Genomic DNA, 17,902 nt, shown 5'->3' with positions numbered 1-17,902 from the left:
TGCGAAAAGAAAAAGGGTGGAAGGAAAAAACGAGATGAGATTTGGAAATTCCGGAGTAGAAAAACCTAAAAAATTTAAGTATTTTTGTGATAGCATAAATTTATAAATGAAACAGAACTGAATTTTAATTTCAGTTTGTTAATTTACATGAATTTCTTTTCATATTTGACTAAATTAAAAAAAAATTGAGTTTTACTTTAATCATAATTTTGAAATTTATTTTGTGAGTTTTATTTTAATTATTACAGTCCATCTTTCAATTTGAACTTTTTTATAAATTAATCACTCTATTGTCTCCAATTTTAACTCGGAAAATAATTGGAAAGAATAAATCGGTGGCCATCGGGTTGCGGACAGACCGCGACCCGGGGCAATAAGTCACGTGCGTGAGCGGCCGGTCGCCGCTCTCACGCTCGGGCACAACAACTGACCACGCTAATTAGTCCCACAGGTGCCATTTGACACCTTCTTCCAAACAATTATTTGCACGGCACGCACACGGCAGCTGCGCCGAGGCCCAAGCAGAGAAAGAGATTTATCCGTTCGTGGTGTCCGTTTCTCGTGGGAATTAAGCAGCGGCTTTTGACTTTTCACTGACCTTCAAAAATTAAAAATTTAAGTCGGTATGAAACTTTAAAAGTTTTCAATTTTCATTTTCCTTACAAAGGTGGATACTTTTAAATCCGAAAGTACCAAAGCTTGAAATTTATATTAAATAATTTTTTATTTTTATTTTATCCTTCATTAAAATGGCTCAGTTTTTTTTTATTTAATATAATTAAAATGTTTTTTTTTTTTACGTAGAAAATCGTGGAAAATATATCACATTCTAAGGTCATATGAGGAGCGCTATTGTGATTCGCATTTCTATATAAAATATTTCGGACGTGCGCCTGGATTCGGACAAAAGCGAGCTGGGTCGGCCGAATGAGCGAAAATCGAGCAAGGCAGGCAGGAAAAGTCAAAACAGAGTTTCTCCATCAGCAGGAGGCGTCAAATAAGGACCCTTTCTGCATCCGCAACACAAAACACATAACTTTTCCGACGAGGCAGCAGCCAGCATCCTTTGTATCGGCCGCCGCCGCCGCCGCCGCTGCTTCATCAATTGCCACTTTGATGGATGTTGGTAGTTGGCGCAGAGGGTTGCAATCAAAAGCAGACCCCGGTCCCTGGCACACACAACGACCCCTCCGCCCTTGTCGATGCAGAATTCAAAAAGGCAATCGCTGCTGTTTATATGCGCTGCAATAATAATAGCGCTGTTTCCCATAAATGCGCAGGGCAGCTGCTTACACTGTGTTCGAGTCGAGTTTAATAGACTCACGGGCCAGTTTATTGAACCCCAATCACAACCCCTCAGCCGGGTGTGATCTCTCATCTCTATCGTGTTTGTTGCGCGGCTCTGCACCGGAATTATCAGCTTTGTTGCCTCGAGGGCCACTTGAATGTGCGTCTATATCCATTGCAATCCGGTGTTACATGAAAATTTTGATACAAATCACGATTGGACCTGACGATGAGAGCAAAACAATTTCATTCTTTAAATGGTATAAATTAAATCTATTTTTACAGAAAAATATATATTTTATTTTTTATAATTTGAACCAAATTAAAGCTTGAAGGAAAAACCTAAAAAATCATACAAAAATAGATATTGTTAATTTTTAATCTATTATTTAGTTGAAATAGCCATAAATTCTGATGTTGCCTTAATTTAAACAAATTTTGAATCTTAATTGGGCTGACGTGATCTACGTTTAATGAATTTATTAAAAAATTTAGTTCCTTCAATTTTGACTTTAAAAATTAATTTAGAAAATCTCTTTAAAACCATGTTACGAGGAGCTTATGATATCGTCACTGAAATTAAAACTTTGAACCTTTTTCAATAAGATCTATATTCATTTTTGATGTCGACTAAAAAAACGAGCTTATTTTTCCGTCTTAATTGATGTGATATGAACGTGATTTGGTGAAATTTTTATTAATTTCGGTCAGGCAATTTAAAGAAAAAGATTCATTTAGAAAATTCCCATAATAAATAATTTTAAATTTCAAAATTTCAGTTCTACCAATTCATTTTATTTTTCTTAAGGAAATTGTATCTGTAAACTAAATCTAATAGAATGTATAAAAAAAACACCAAAATTAATACGGCCCATTATTTATCTTCTTTTTCTCTGCTTTTTTAAAATTTTTAAACAATAACAGCTTTTTGCGGTTTGTGCAAGTTGGGACGCCCCCCTGATTGTGAGTTGGCGGGAAATCCGAGATAATTAGCGATTCTTATGGTAATGGGCGTCGACGCCGTGACCAATGTGCGTGCGAAAGGGGTGCAGGCCGCGCTCAGCAACAACACAATGATGCTTGATAAACAGCGGATCGGGTTACAAACAATCGTTTCCGCTGCATCAATTTCGAGACCGCGCGCTGTTGCTTTATTTACGCATTTCAAATCGTAATAAATATCACGTTCAACCCTCGGCAGATTCATTACGCGACGCCCGATTTAATGAATAAATTTTGATCGCAATTTTTCGCTGGCTGCGCGCACATGCCCTCTTTTTACTCTCATTTTTTCGCGGCTCATTGTTTCGCACAAATTCGTTCGTCCACCCCCTCATGAATAAACTGCATCATTTTTCCATTTATTTCACAGTCTGGTCCGAATTCGGTGCGGTTTAAAATCTAATAATCTAATTTTAAATTGTAATTTTGGCAGCGGGGGTCTCTCCCTTTCATTTCAACGAAGGAATATATAAAATAAAAACGGCGCACCAGAACAAGGAAATCATTCATACAGATAAAATGTGTCAAGTCTAACAGGGCTTCAAGAACAAAAAACAAAAAATTTGAAGACAAAAAATTGTCTGATATTTTTTAATTTCTGCTCACGCCCTTGGAAAAATAGGTGATTATTGTTAAAAAAATTTTAGCTCTAAAAATTATTTAATTTTATGTTTCAAAATAGGTGATGAACGGTGAATAATATCAAAATTAGTTTTAATTTAAGGTCATTTTAGAACCTCATTTTTTATTTAAGAAAGTTGTATTTGGGCTTTAATAGTAAATTTTTGTTTATTCCTGTAAAGAATTACTAAAATTTTATGAACAAACATTTGTGTTCACATTTCCCATTAGAATAAAATATATTGAGCTGCCCGTCCGTGTGTGCCAGGTCTGATTTTTCCACTCGCCTGGAAGATAGGGTGGTGGTGGCTTTTCCACCGCAGCGGAATAATCCCGCGATTGGTGGGAAAACACTTTGCCAATGCGCATGATTTGCTCCGGCGTCTTTGTGTTTTTCTTCTTGGCCATTTTCTCTCTCTCCCTCGGAGGAAATGCGCTCCAACACTGAAATGCACGCACTTAGTCAAGCATCTCACCCCCAAGAAAGATCCCTATAGCTTCGCTCGATCCAGTCTCTTTATTGAGGCAAATTTGAAGCAAGCGCGGGCAATTCCCTCCGGCCGCTCGCAATTTCCCTCCGAAGCAGCCTCTGCTCACTTTTGGCCCCTGCGCTCGATTGATTTCCTCGAAATCTGGCTGGAAAGTGTCCAAATCGCTTTCAAAATGGCTGCCGAACCGTGAGATTTCGGTTTCGGCCCAAAACCCAAGTGAGCATTCAATCAAGACGGGGGCAACCGGCGTGGCAGGCCCGTCCAGCAGGTTGCATAACTCGGAACAAATTGAAATTTTCCAACCTTCGATCTTTATAATTTCAATGCGTTTAAGAAAAGAGAATTATAAATTCAAAGTATGAAAGGAAATCTAATAAAAACAGAAAATTTTTAGAGCTTTAATTGAATTTTTGAGGTGTTTAATCAGAATCTTTACTAAAAAAAGGATTTCCAAATGTTTAACGTCAGATATTGAAATTTTATTGTTTTAATTGGGCTGATGTGAGGAAACTTTCTTCAAAATTAACCTGGCAGATTCTGATTAAAAAAGGAAAATTCTCATAAAATGAAATATTAATTTTAAAATGTAATTAATCCAAGCTATCCTATGATGCCTCAATAAAAAATTCTAAAAATTGCAGTTAATTCAGATATAAAAATGACATAAAAAAATTAGCTGCTGAACTTGAAGATAAATTTATTGGAAATCGCAAGTTAGATTATTAATATAATTTATAGTAAAAATGATAAAATGTGGTTTAAATAGTTAAAAATTGTGCAAATATTATTACAATTTTTAATTTAATTTTGGGCGACTTTTCTTTTTTGAATTGCAAAGCGTGGGAGTTAAGAATAGGAGAAACGAGAGATTGAATTTCATTCTAGTGTTGCTTTTGAGAGAAATGTAACCGAATATGTGTTTTTTTTTTGTTGGGCAGGATCGTGCGCAACAAGGCCGCGGAGAAGGCCAAGCACGTGCACCAGCAGCAGCAACAGCAGCAGGGCCAGAACAACTCAGGGTCGGCGCCGCCGCAGACGATATCAGTGATCACGCACGCACCCCCAGTCATCAGCTCGTCGCCGCACGACACCACCACCCTTCAGAGAACAGGTTCCTATAGCATAAACGGAATCTTGGGAATAGCTCAAGCCGACCAGCACCTCACACCCACCAAGCGCAAGCGTGAGGATCCCATAGGTGAGTCCGCGGCAAAATTTCGTTCTTAACAAAATTTTCAAAACTTGAACAGTTAATTATTCAATTTTTTTCTCAAATTGCTAAAAAGGTAATTTGATTTATAAAATTTTAGTTTCAAAGTAATAATTATTGAATTTTTAAAAACTATACATTAGAAAAATGTTTAAATTCAATAAACTTTGATCTTTAAACAATTTTTTTTTAAATTCTAAAAATTTGAATAAAATTGAAATTGAATTATAACTGTAATTAATTGTTGATTTGAGCAATTATCCCTACCAGAACCTGTTCTTAAAAATTAACTTGCACTTTTTACTCTTAATAATTAAAATAAGTTTTCCCCACTTTCTTTTGCTATTAATTTTAACTATAACAATAAATTTCCATCGAACCGAGTAATTCCCCACGCGATCATTTGCTCAGATTTGTCTTTTTCCTTCGTCCTTTTTTTCAATACACAACTCGGGTGCCAAATCTCTAGCGGGGGTGAGAACGCGTCCCCGGGGAGAATGATCAGGGGCGAGCAATATCTCGAGTGGCATCGCTCTTGACGATGAATAAATAGACGGCGGCGGCGGCGCGGCGATGCAATCGAGCCGGGGGTTAACTAATTAGGCGGCAGATAACTCGGCTGGATGGCACAAAGAGATCCACGCGCGCCTAATTAGTCGGTCGGTCGGTGTGCTCTTGATCTCGATTAAATGGCCCGGCATATGCTTCTTGCAACAATGTGCACCTTGTCCTCCGCTTTCCCGCCCCAACGGCACCCTTGTGCTTAATTATTTTTACACACAACGAACAAAAAGAGCCGTTCCGCGAGATTAATTTCTGCTTTTATTCTAACATTTTTCCCAGATGCAAATTTCGCCACGATTTTTTCCGCTCCGCAAAATAACGAAAGTGGAAATTATATAAGTTTTTTTTGTCTCTTTATGCTCAGTGGTTCGACAAGTCGCCAAAAAGAGAAATAATAATGCTTGAGTTGACGGCGATTTGCCTAATTAACCTCGAGTAATGACACGTTATTTCACAACGACTTGTTGGAAGCGCGCCGTTTAATCCCAGACGAATTCGTTTTACAGTTATTTCTGACGAGAATCGAGACTTGAACGGTCACACCGAGGATGACATCAAGAGAAACCGCACCCAATACAACGGAGATCCTCTCTACGCCAATGTAAGCAAAGCAATTATAAATTTATTTTAATTTCAAGTGTTTAGAAATAATGAAAACATGTGAAAGTACCAATTTTCTATTAATTTGTTTTTATTATTTTAAAATATAAAAAAATTTATTTATCATGCACTTGTTTTCTGTAATGATTTTTAGGTAAATTTTCTAGTATTTAATTAAAATAGAAGAAACTTTGAACAAATTTGAATTTATTATAAAAAAAAATTTGGTGAACTAACTTTTTGATGCAACTATGAAGTTTTGTAACTTTTTTTTGAAATATGGAAATAGAAATGAATGATTTCGCATTTGAAATTACCTTAAAATTTTTCACTTTAATGAATGCATTTTAAATTCGCTTTCAATTTGCAGATTTGGTCGTCGAAGCTGCTCGATTTGGGCAACGCTGGCGCTGCAGGCAACGGCGGCTCGCCCTACAGCGTGCAGAGCTTCGTGTCCGACAACCAAGCATTCCCGACCACCACCTCGGCCGACCTGTACGACTCCCTCTCTCAGAACACCCCCTCGTACAGCACCCCCCTCGCCGCCTCTCTTGGTAAGACACGATTTTTTTCTCTTGTTTTTTTTCTCGCTTCCTCGCCTGCATTTTTTCCTGTTTGTTTGTGTCTTGTTGCATCCGATGTATGTTTTAAACGGCGATTTTTGGATCGTTTGACAGGCAGTGGTAATTTGACCCCGCTGGTGCCAATCACCATGCAGGAAATGAAACCCACCGTAACCTCATCGGGCGTGCTCGATTCCTCGATTTCTCCGTACCAAGGTAATTTCAGCAGTCGAGAGATGGATCTCTCAAGCGAACGAGTCCCTTCGGCAGCTTCTTGTTTTCTAATTGATTGCCCGTCGCGCGATCCATGTGATATGAGTAATGATGTTTTGTGCTGCGATTGATTGCACGCTTTGTTTCATTGCAATTTTATTACTCTAATTTATTCTTCATTTCCTCCCAAATCACAATTTCATTAGAATTTACCTAAGTAAATTTCAAAATAAGAAGAAAAATCCTAATTACTTCATAATTTTCTTAAAATTGGCCACACTGGAATTGATAAAAAAAAGCTCCAATCACCCTAATTAAGCTGGTAAAATCAAAATTCAAGAATTTACACTTATCATAAGAATTTTCAAAAATAAATTTTATCAAAATATTTGTTTAATAAATTTTCAAAAGCTTTTTTTACTTCAAGTCTAGTTTAAGTGCCTGATTTGAGTTGGTTTGAATGTTTTCTTTGGAAAAAATTTATTATAAGATTCCCATTTTTTGTTTTTATTATTTGTTATTAATTGTTTTAACTAAGCATGTTTTTGTTTTGCTTTTGTTGTTTGGTGTGCACGTGCAGACGGCGGCGCCACCGGTGGTTACCACAACACGTCGTCGCCGCTGATGGCGGGCGCCGGCGGGCAGGTGTCGCCCGGCATTCCGACCTCCAACACCTCCCCGATGCCCCTCATCCAGCACCAGGGCTCGCTGACGGTGCTGCAGCCGGCGCCGCCCACGTCGTCGCCGGTCACGGCGCCAGCGTACACGGTACTGCCCAGCTTCGGACAATACGCCACCTCGACAGGTACGTCTTGTGTAGAAAATTAATAATTTTAGTGCATGTTAATTGTTATTGTAAAAATCAGTTGGAGTTTTAAAATCACCAATTTGGAATGGGAAATGATCGGTAAGAGAAACTAAAAAGAACCGGTTTGGTGAAATATGATTTCAAAAATATAATTTGAAAGGGACTCATTTTGGTTTTGGTTGTTTCAGTGGGAAGCGCGCCGGGTACCGAGTACGCGTACAGCTCCACCTACTCGCAGTACGCAACCCCTTACAGCTCATACGGATACGGTGCCAGTGGTCTTCTTAGTAAGTAACCTGTGAGTATGAAGAAAAATATACACTTAATTAAAAAAAAGGCCAAGAAATTGCAAAAGACCTAATTATTAATGAAAATTTCAACAAAAAAGTTACAAAAAAACTTAACATCACCCCAATTAATTTGGCAAAATCAACAATTTACATAAAACTTGTGGAAAACGTATATTAGGAAAACTTTTTAACAGTGTATTTTAAAATTTTAAACCTCAAAAATAAGAAGAAAAAACTGTGTTTTTTCACCTCCATTCAGGGTCAACCTTTTATCAGATCAAATTTTGATGCACTTTTTCTCAAAAACATGTATTAAATAGAAATAAAAAATTCGTACTATACACTGTAAAAATTTCATCAAATCAAATTTTTTCATATTTTTCTTCATCTCAATTTTTCTCAGCAAGTTCCTACTTCTTTAAATTTGAATCGAGGTCTAACACAAAATTTCCTCTAATTAAAACTTTGATCCGAAAATTAATTATGGTTTAATTTTTAGTGCCGGCTGAGGTGTCCGGTCTGGACGGCGGCGGCAACGGCCTCCACCTGCAGCCGGACGAGTACGCCATTGTGGAGCAGCAGGCGGTGAGCAGGTCGCCCCTGACGGCCAGCCGCCCCAGCAGCCGCCTCCTGGCCGCCTCGTCGCCCCCAGCGTCCGCTCGTCTTGCGTGAACTCGGACCAGTTCTCACCTGACTGAGTTCAGATCTCACAGCAGCCAAAGAAAGAAAGAACGAAAGCGAATTATTAAAACACTGGACACATGGCAGACGAAATTCGAAGAGGGAAAATAAATCTATATATATATTGGATAAATATTAAAAAAACTAGAAGATTGGAAAACTTCCACTTTTTCTGCATTTTGGCCGGAAAATTAATTTTTACTCCAAGGAGGGAAGTTTCGGAAGTGATTGGGTTAGGTGGACGATATTACTATCTACGATAGGCAGCAGCATTGGGTGTGTGTGCGTGTCCATAGTACATTATTAAGAAAGAAAGAAAGGAAGTGAATGAATGAAAAAAAAATGTGGACGATTGTAAAGTTATAAACGCTAATTATTTTGCTACCTCCCGCGCCACAAGGAAATATTATTATATTCTCTCGGAAGAGTTTTGTTATCTTGTGTAATTATTATAATTATATATTATCGTAGTAACCACCCTGTGTAATATTAAGTTAATGATTTTGTCGCACCAAGTGCTGGATCCGCACCAAAAACCTAGAGTTGATTGATTTGGTCACGTTGATTTTTGTTCTCTACTCTGCTAGGGGCTGATTCATCTTTTTTTCTTGAAAAAAAGGCTGTTTTTCTCTCGGGCCGTCGTTCCTGCTTTAGTCAGTAAATTTTAAATTTATAATTTACTTTTCCGACTTTGGCTTTTCTTACTTAATTTGAGGAGGGAAGCGGCGCGAGAGAGGAAATAATAACTATAATTATACTCATTTAGTTCATTCTGCTTGATTACCAAAGACACTAGTTTGAGAAAGGGATGATCATTAAATTATTTAAAATATATTTAAAAAAAAAAATAGTCTCTGAGACGCTTTAAATTTCGTTTTCATTTTAAGTTGTAATTGGAGAGTTTTTTTTTCCAAAAGACGAAAAATTTGAAACGAATAAATGCGTAATGAAATCAAGTCTAGTGTGGAGTCTTAAGATTAATTGTGTATGTACCATAAAAAGTGAAAATTTTTTAATTTAAAACAAGAAGAAGGAGAAACGATGACCATCGCAGATTTAAATATTCATATACACCGATGCATATATAAATATATTTATTTTTCATGTCATTTTGTAAATACACACGCACCGTACTTTTGAGATTTGTTTTTGTTTTGTACTTTTTCTTCGTTCGTCGAGAAACCTCTCTCTGTGTAAAGAAGAAAGAATTTGCGCACTTAAGAAGTATTAATTATACGCCCCGAGAAGAGTCGCCCACTGACAATATTCTATCTAGAGCAATTTAATTAATTAATTTTATTATCGAGAAAAGTCGCCAATGTTTTGTTTTGCGTATAAATTTAGACAAGAACACGACCCCACACCACGAGTCTTTTGTTTAATTGTTGTCGACCCCGCCCTCGAGCTCTCTAATTAATTTCACAATTATTATGTTTCGTCAGCACGAATTGCATTTATCGAATAATGTTAAAAACTCGAAAAAAGACAGACGAATAAGCCTCTCTAGAAATAATTTGCTAATTATTTCTCGTTTCACTCCAATTTTGTTACATATTTGTGAAAACCTCGGCGGAATGTAATTGTATAATTTTAGGTTTTGCATCGCAATATTTGTCCCACTGTCCAGCCAGACACCTCACTGCATCCCATTCATTGTTCTGTACATTTTAAGAAAATAAAAACGACAATTGAACAAAATAATCCCGGCATTTTTAATATTTACCTATTAAGACAGGATTTTGCAAAAAAAATTAACATCCTGATTAATTTTCAAGGTAATTTTTTCCTGCATAAGCATTGGTTTTTAGATTTAATCAAGTCCCAAAGAAAATTACAAACTGATTTTTTTTTTTAAATTTAGCATTGTTTCTTATCGGAATTTTTTACAAAAAGTTTTTTCTCAAAATTGGCACGACTAAAATTGATGAAAATGTCTGCAAATCACGTTTAAGATGGAAAATGATATTATTAAGTCAGTCGACATCAAAAATTTAAATTCATCCCATGAGGAAAGGTTCAGAAGCTTTTTAATTACAGTTTAAATCTCATAATTAACGATTAACGTAAGAATTAGAAATCAGAGAAAAAGTAAAAAATAAATACAATGTTTATGATTGCAAATTAAATGATTTCATTTGTCAGACTTTTACAACTAAACACACGTTTTGGCCTTGTTCCTCTGAAAATTGCAGCTCTCGTTCACATTCGAAATGTACTTACTTGTTGTTCACCTGTTAATTCATAAATTGCGCAAAGACATCTCGAATTTTCGGCTGACATTTAGCGAAAACTCGCAGGACTGATTTATCGTCGTAAAACACCAAGGTCTCTTTCTTCCACAGAGAAGCTCCAAATCGCTCACGACATTTGCATATTGGCAATCCATGTCCGCTGACGCAACGCGCGATTAGAATCGGAGATTGCGTTTATTTATTACAATTAGAGACGCACGCGATTATTTCGGTCGGCGCAAGGAAAGAAAAAGGAAAAGGGATTTCCTCACGTTGAAATAGAGTCATCTCGTGGAATAAAAGGCAAAAAGAAGGTGATCAGAGAGAACTCTCTGTTTTCGTTGCATCACGCGAGAGTCGTGACTTTTGAAGAGCATCTCCAATCGTACCGAGCCAAAGGGTAAAAATAATGGAGAGCAAAATTAAAAAAGGAACGAAAATGTGTTGCAAAAAATTGTTCTAGAAATATTTAAATTTTACTGGTAATTGCGAAATAAAAATGACCGATTGAAAATTTATTTCTAACAATTATTTAATCATCCATAATGTATTTATTTATTTCAGTCTTGTAAATAACTTCAATTTATTTTGAATTTGCTAAACAATTATCATTTTTTTGCATAATCGAAAGTTAGTTTTGGTGCGAATTCGCGTCTCTGCTTTCTCATTGTGAATAATTTCGCCTGTGCTTATTGTGACAATCCAAGGCGCATTATTGAAGTGACATCATTTCCATGTTAAAAGGGCCTCATGTAATTTCTCTTCTGAAAATTTCTTATTCGCCACACATCACTAATGTGCCGATTTTTTTACTCCGGCGGTTTCCCTCGACTTGGGTAATTGTCTTGGCGAGTGCATTTTAAACGTTTAACAAACTCATTGAGTCTCGCTCACATGACCTTTAAATGTTAAAATTCCGCCGAAGAATGCATCGCTTTACGACTTTCTTTTCAAATTTCTTCACGGGACGTTTAAAATTTATTTTCATAAAAATTTAATTTTATCGTTTTGATTACTGAATTTGCCAATTCACAATCAAGAGAGCGTCACACAAGGAAAGTAAAATGTTGCAAGGCCGAATGACTCCTTCCAGCACAGGGAAATCTCTCTGCTCTTTTGCGAATATATTTAGAATTCTAATTTCCTCGCTGCAAAAATTCCACGCTGTTGCGTAAAAATTTTTACACTTTTATTTGAGTCACGCTTGCCTGGCTTAATTAATTTCTAATTTGAGAAAAGAATTCATGCTTGTTATGGTAAAAATTCACGCAACCAGTTTCGCTTCCTGCAAAGGCGAGGGCGGAGTAGGTGTGCTAATTTATACCAAGTGCGTTTTCATCCGATTCAGAGATTTACGTGTATATTGGCCGTGAGTGTAGAAACGAGCGGTGGCGATACACGTAAGTGCAAGAAACACGTCTCGCTGGAGTCGGGCCAAAGTGAATAAACAAATGCAGTTGAATAAAATCAGAAATAAGGCTTTGATTTGTCGCATCGCGTCCAAATGTGCTTTCTCATTTGCATAACCCATCTGCATCCAAAGAGGACTGCAAAAGAAAGGGTTTCTGGAATTTTTTTAACACCAAAATGAATTATGGCAATTTTATTTCATTTTTTCAATCCTAAATTCAAAATATTTTTTAAGATAATTATTTTTACGAACAGGATCACGATAACATTTGATAAGAAAATGAAGCTTTTGGTTCTTATTTCAAAATTTCTCGCAAAATTGTTTAGCTTTTAAATTATAAACCATCATTAAATTTAATTCCTGTTGTTTTACATAACTTTAATGGCCAATTAATCACAATTTAAGAAAACCTTCCTCTTTGAGTTTTAGCATAATTAGCGTCGTGGCCACAAAGGTCGCTCGGCGAATTTTGTCATTGGCAGACTAACTTGCATTTCTTTCTTTTGTCTCGCCGTTATATAGATGGGCGTTTTAATTCCCGCGAGCTCGTTAATTGCGAAACAATTCAAGGCGACTAATTGTCTCGGCACAATCTTTTGTCTCTTCTCTCTCGAGAGAGTTAATTGAGATCAAAATAATAAAATAAGCAGCCGAAACGGGTCATTTTCCTATTTGGTCCGAATCGAGGCCCTCGCCATGCCCTCTAAATAAAAAAACCTGTCCTTGGCAAAGGTGATTGTCCCGAGCGTGCTGCAGCAAAAGGTGTCCCGTCTGCTGCCAACGGCCTTGATTTTGATCTCATTGTTTCGATTGAGAGAAAGACGGTGCAATTTCTATGAGTAAACAAATGAGGAGGAATTTCCACGAGACCGATCTGACTAACCCATTCAAAAAGACCCTGAGAAATGACGTCTTGCTAATTATGATTCATCGAGGCAGCTGTAGTGACAGCCACTTTAAGGTGTCGATATATTAATCATGCAGCGAAATAAAACAAATTAAATTTGGGCACCGCGCGGTGCCTGTGGTTTTTTTTATGGATTGTATTTTGTGTTTCAGATTTTTTTTTTTTTTGTAAATTTTATTTAAAATAAAAAGTTAAAATCTCCAAATAAGATTGTAAATTACTGAAATAATATTAAATTAATAAAGTTTTTTTTTTAACAATTACACGCTTTTAGAAGCTAAATAATAACTAAAGAAAATATTGTTAGCTAATTACAAAAGTAATTTGTAATAAAAGAGTTCATCAATTTTTCAGTAAAAAGGTTGAAAAAAAAACAGTGCGGTATTTGGTGTTCAGTGTGCTGTGTGCGGTGTTCAGTGTTCGGTGTGCAAACATTTATTTTTGCCGTAATTCTAATAAATCGGTGCCCCTTAAATTGTTCAGAAGCGATTGAAATTTTTACTAGGGTTTAAGTGAAAGAATTAATATCATCTGGTGAATGCAAATGTAGTGGGTAATTAAAGAAAGAAATTAAAACGGTATAAATTGAGAGAATAAATAGAGCAAAAATTATGAATTTGAAAGTGATCACATGCAGAGAATGCGACTTTATACTTTTATTCTTGAATGATCGATTTCCAATAATATTCATATAATATATGAATAATTCCACACATTTTCAATTAATTTACTCAAGCTCAATCTTGATCAAATAATTTACCATTACAGAAGATTTTTACCAGATATTTGATCAATTGAAAATGATAAGACGTCAAATAATATGCTTCCAAATTAAGAATTAATCAGTCAATATAATGCAAAAAATAATAATATTTTCCATTTTAATTACTTCCTTATCTCCAAAATGCTGGAGGCGAAATCTTTAAAATATACACTTATAAAATTTATATGAATCAGGAGTTCAATTGGGCGAAATAATAAACAAAAAAAATTCCTATGTATCATGAAACATGTTTTTGAAGGATTTTTTAATATATAATATTTGTAGGTCTCAGTCTGAAAATTACTTCATTTTCATTGACTTTTTCAACTCTCGAGCTTCATCCATCATTATTTTAAAATAATTAATTTTGGGTTTGTTAAATTGATAATTATATTTATTTTAGTTATTCCTGTAAATTTCTACCTGAAAATAAATTTTGCATTTAACTTTGAAGACCAAAAAATTAAAATCGTGAACAATTCCAGTTGAATATGTTTCATTTTGGAAGAAGACCAGTTTTTTCACGACTCTTGCGGCGACAAAAAGCTCAGCGACCATGTAAACGAGCGCGGCCGACGCCCAAAACGGGGCAAGCGACCTGTTCGTTCCCCTGTGCGTTGAAATTTGTGCGACAAGTAAACAGGCCGGTTTGCATGGTATGGATTCAGGGACGCGCGCGACTCTCGATGCGATTTTCGGCCGGTTCGAGCTGGAATAAAATATATAATAAAACGACTTGGCAAAAGCGCGAGTACTCGCAGCTGAATATGCTAATGAAAGGAAAAGCGCTGTGGGTTTTGTACTCGAAGAAGAGCCAAGCAAGAAAAAGAAAGAAAGCCTGCTTGCGCGAATTCTATATACTTGTTTTCGTTTTCATTTCACAGATCCTGCAGCGAAATCCTATCTAGCTTTCCTCAGCACCAAGGCGCGCCTTCTCATTTTTTCTTTTTCAATTAATTAAGCGACGATGAAAGCAATTAGCCGAAGGAGTTGATATTGTATCTGCGAGTAAACAAATATAAACAGGGAAACGCGGCGGCGGCGACTGACCTTGCTGACTTTTTACCAGTTTCTCTTCCCAACAACAAAATTCAGCGGAGAGACGAAAATGGAAAAATTAAGGTAATTGTGAGCAATTAAAGAAGACATCTTTCTTATAATTGGCGGTCATTTTTGTCAAACTTTCCATCTTCATTCTTTATTTTTGCAGAGAAAAAAATACTGTATTTAGATGGACATTATATAAATTATTTTAAGAAAGTTTGTAACATTTATTTGTAATAATTTTTTTACAATTTTATTCTCACATATTCTCATTGCAATCAATTAATGATTCCTTGTTTAAAAAAAAATGAATAAATTAGTATTGTCTGATTTATTTTGATAAATTAAGCGAATTGAAAATGAGATAATTGCATTTTTAATATTTTCTACTTAATTTTAGGCTTTTTTGATCAGACAAATGTTTTAATTAATCAGATAAACGCCTGAGAAGTGAAGATTCTTACGTTTATAGATAAAATTTATGTAATGCGATTATTGAAAATAAATTCCACCAAAGAAAAAACATCAGCAGAGACACAAATTGAGGAATTAAAAATTTTATTTACTGAAAATTAGAAAAAGAAGACAAATTAATTAAAGCCAAATCAGTGCATTGTTTGATTGTTGCCGATTGTTGAACTCCGGAGTCAAATAATATTCGTGGATTTTTACATGGTTTTAATAGGTAAAAAAGGTCAAGCAATCATTTCATTTCACTTCATCATAGTTTTCGCCGAATTTTTAAAATGTAATCATATTTAGAGCTACATTGATCAGACAATTTTAATTATGCAGGAATGCAAATTATATAAGGCAAAGTTATATTCTAGTAAGTTGAATTTGAAGCAAACTTTTCCTCAACAAGCTTCTGAGTCATTTTCAATAGTTTTTTTCCGTGAAACAATATAAACATTGAGGAAAAGCAGGATCAATTAAATCATTGGTGTAAAATTCTGACTCAGATAAATTGTACAAATTATTGCTCAATTTTATTCATTTTTATGCAATTCAACGGAAAATTTGTTTTGGTAAATTTGATCATGAACTTTAAGTTCGATTATGTTTAATTTTCTGCTTTTTTAATAATAAATAATGGCGCTGGCTGAAATTGATAATTAGAGCAGTGGTTTGTCTCATCGACTGGCCCCGGGTCTCGGTTCGTCCTTTCGATTGGCTTCTCGCTCCATATTATTAATTTTAAAGACGAGGGCGATCAGAAGGTTGTGGAGACCCGCGGCTTCAAAATTGTTATTCCGCATTCCGTGCGGCTTGATTATCATATCAAATCACTTCCTAATCCAATATTATTCGTTTCATTCGACATTCTGCAAAATAAAGCCATTCCAGCCGTGATTTTAGGGTCTCCGAGTGAAAAACGCTAATAAAAATAATCTTAATTAGATCTCTCTGGAATGGCGAATTGACTTGTTTACACAAAAAATAACCAGTCAAGAAGCGAAGATCAAAATTTTTAAAGAATTAACTTATCCGTTTTTTATTGCATTTTAGCCAGAAACTGATGAAAATTTAAATAGAGAATAGTTAACGTGGCTGATAAATTTAATAATGGGACGAAAAAATTCTAAAAATGTAATTTATTGAAAACTAATTTGACTCATTCTACTGACATCAGTCAAATCTAATTTTGCACCCGATTTTAATAAATTGTCTTTCAAATATCACGAAAATTTGTTTCAAATGTTGTTAGGCGTTGCTCGGACAAGATCATTAAATATTTAGCATTTTTCTGCTTCCTCTAAGTATCATAATTTTATGCAATCTAAAATATTCCGGTTCACAACAATTAACCAACTTGTTTTTGGCTGTGCAATCGAAAGAATTTATTTTTAACACAAGCAAAATAACCCGCAGGCCAGGAAAGAGAAAATAATTTGGCGATGTACAAAGTCATACATATTTTTGGAATTCACCATTTGCGAAATCGAATACCATTGGTTCTTATGGCAGCCTTATCTTGGAATGATTGAATCTCTTCAATCCTAAGACATGTTGTACAAAATGAAAAATAAAAAATACTGGCGTTGGAAAAATCAAAATTGGTTCCGCGTTGGGCTGTAGTCAGGCGATCAAAGATTTGAAAAGTAGGCAACCGAAGCCAATTTTTTGAGCTTTTACAAATCTTTGATCGCCTGACTACAGCCCCACGCTGAACCAATTTTGATTTTTCCAACGCCAATATTTTTTATTTTTCATTTTGTACAACATGTCTTAGGATTGAAAAGATTCAATCATTCTAAGATGAAGCTATCATAAGAACCAATGTTATTTGATTTCGCAAATGGTGAATTAACAACTAAAGGACATAAATAACTCCAATTGTTGCAGTTTAGAAAGGATAATTTTTTTTCCTAATCCTTGGCGATATTTTTATTTCTTTTCAGAAACCTTTTCTTTATAATTCGAATCGAATCAGGCAATTTTCACCAACCTTTCTTTGGAGATTTTCTTTCTCGCTGTCCCGTTTGCGTTGCGTCCAAAATGTCCCGCTGGTCTCGTCAGTCCGTCCCTCGTGGCACCAAAAACAGGCAAAAGTTCTCAAAGGACTCAGTTAAGACGCACTTTTCGTCCTATATCACCCGCAAGCTCAAAAATCGCGTCCTTCCGCACAAAATCAACAGATCAAAACTCCGGAAACATGTGATTGATGGGCCAAGTGAGGCGAGGGAGGAGAGAAAGGGGAAAAAATAGGGAGCAAAACGTGATGAAACGTGGCAAAAACCTCAGAAAAGCGAGCCGAGTCGGTGCAGATTGCGCCGCACATTCCGAATTCCTGACGAAATTTTGTCCACGATTCGCATACCAGAGGCTCTTTGTTTCCAAAAAACTGAGCATTTTGATCCCACTGACCGCAGAATTCTCAACACTGGGCCACCAGGCTTGGTTAATTATAATCTTAATCATAAAAAAAAAATCAAAATTCATCCATTGATAAAAAAAACTTTTTATTTAGGATTATGTATTTATTTTAAGTACTACACAGTTAAAAATAACATTTGTTTTGATTTTATTTAATAATCATAATTTTTATAATTAAATTAGTTAATTTTACATTAAATATATTTTAAATAAACCATAAACTTTGAATTAAATTAAAATTTATAAATGACTGATAAATTAAATAAAATTTAAATATTATCATATTATGATTTAAAAAGTTTTAGAATTAATATAAATAAATATTATGGTAGTGTAGAT

The 17,902-nt window shown here is 35.4% G+C and overlaps 2 protein-coding genes across 6 annotated transcripts in view; one reads left to right on the top strand and one right to left on the bottom strand.

Annotated features, from left to right (window-relative positions):
- LOC132194037 (paired box protein Pax-5) overlaps positions 1-9,687 on the top strand; it is a 53,746-nt gene extending 44,059 nt beyond the window's left edge. For 3 of the 5 annotated variants that reach the window (XM_059615080.1, XM_059615077.1, XM_059615079.1), the window contains 7 exons: positions 4,340-4,599; positions 5,682-5,776; positions 6,146-6,329; positions 6,453-6,554; positions 7,132-7,356; positions 7,548-7,646; positions 8,149-9,687. In XM_059615080.1, the coding sequence (XP_059471063.1) occupies positions 4,340-4,599; positions 5,682-5,776; positions 6,146-6,329; positions 6,453-6,554; positions 7,132-7,356; positions 7,548-7,646; positions 8,149-8,321 (1,138 nt within the window). In that variant the 3' untranslated portion in view covers positions 8,322-9,687. Of the gene's footprint in view, positions 1-4,339; positions 4,600-5,681; positions 5,777-6,145; positions 6,330-6,452; positions 6,555-7,131; positions 7,357-7,547; positions 7,658-8,148 lie in introns of all 5 variants that reach the window. The other 2 variants (XM_059615081.1, XM_059615078.1) reach the window with 2 other exon arrangements.
- LOC132194035 (glucose dehydrogenase [FAD, quinone]-like) overlaps positions 1-17,313 on the bottom strand; it is a 158,111-nt gene extending 140,798 nt beyond the window's left edge. The window contains exon 1 of the mRNA XM_059615072.1: positions 17,136-17,313. The gene's annotated coding sequence lies outside the window, so the exon portion shown is untranslated. The remainder of the gene's footprint in view (positions 1-17,135) is intronic.
- Positions 17,314-17,902: the final 589 nt, after the last annotated feature.

This window comes from Neocloeon triangulifer, unplaced genomic scaffold (assembly GCF_031216515.1).
Source record: "Neocloeon triangulifer isolate White Clay Creek 2 clone unplaced genomic scaffold, ASM3121651v1 ptg000005l, whole genome shotgun sequence".
NCBI lineage: Eukaryota > Metazoa > Arthropoda > Insecta > Ephemeroptera > Baetidae > Neocloeon > Neocloeon triangulifer.
Note: the sequence above shows the minus strand (reverse complement) of the source record. Positions and strands in the feature narration are given on the sequence as shown.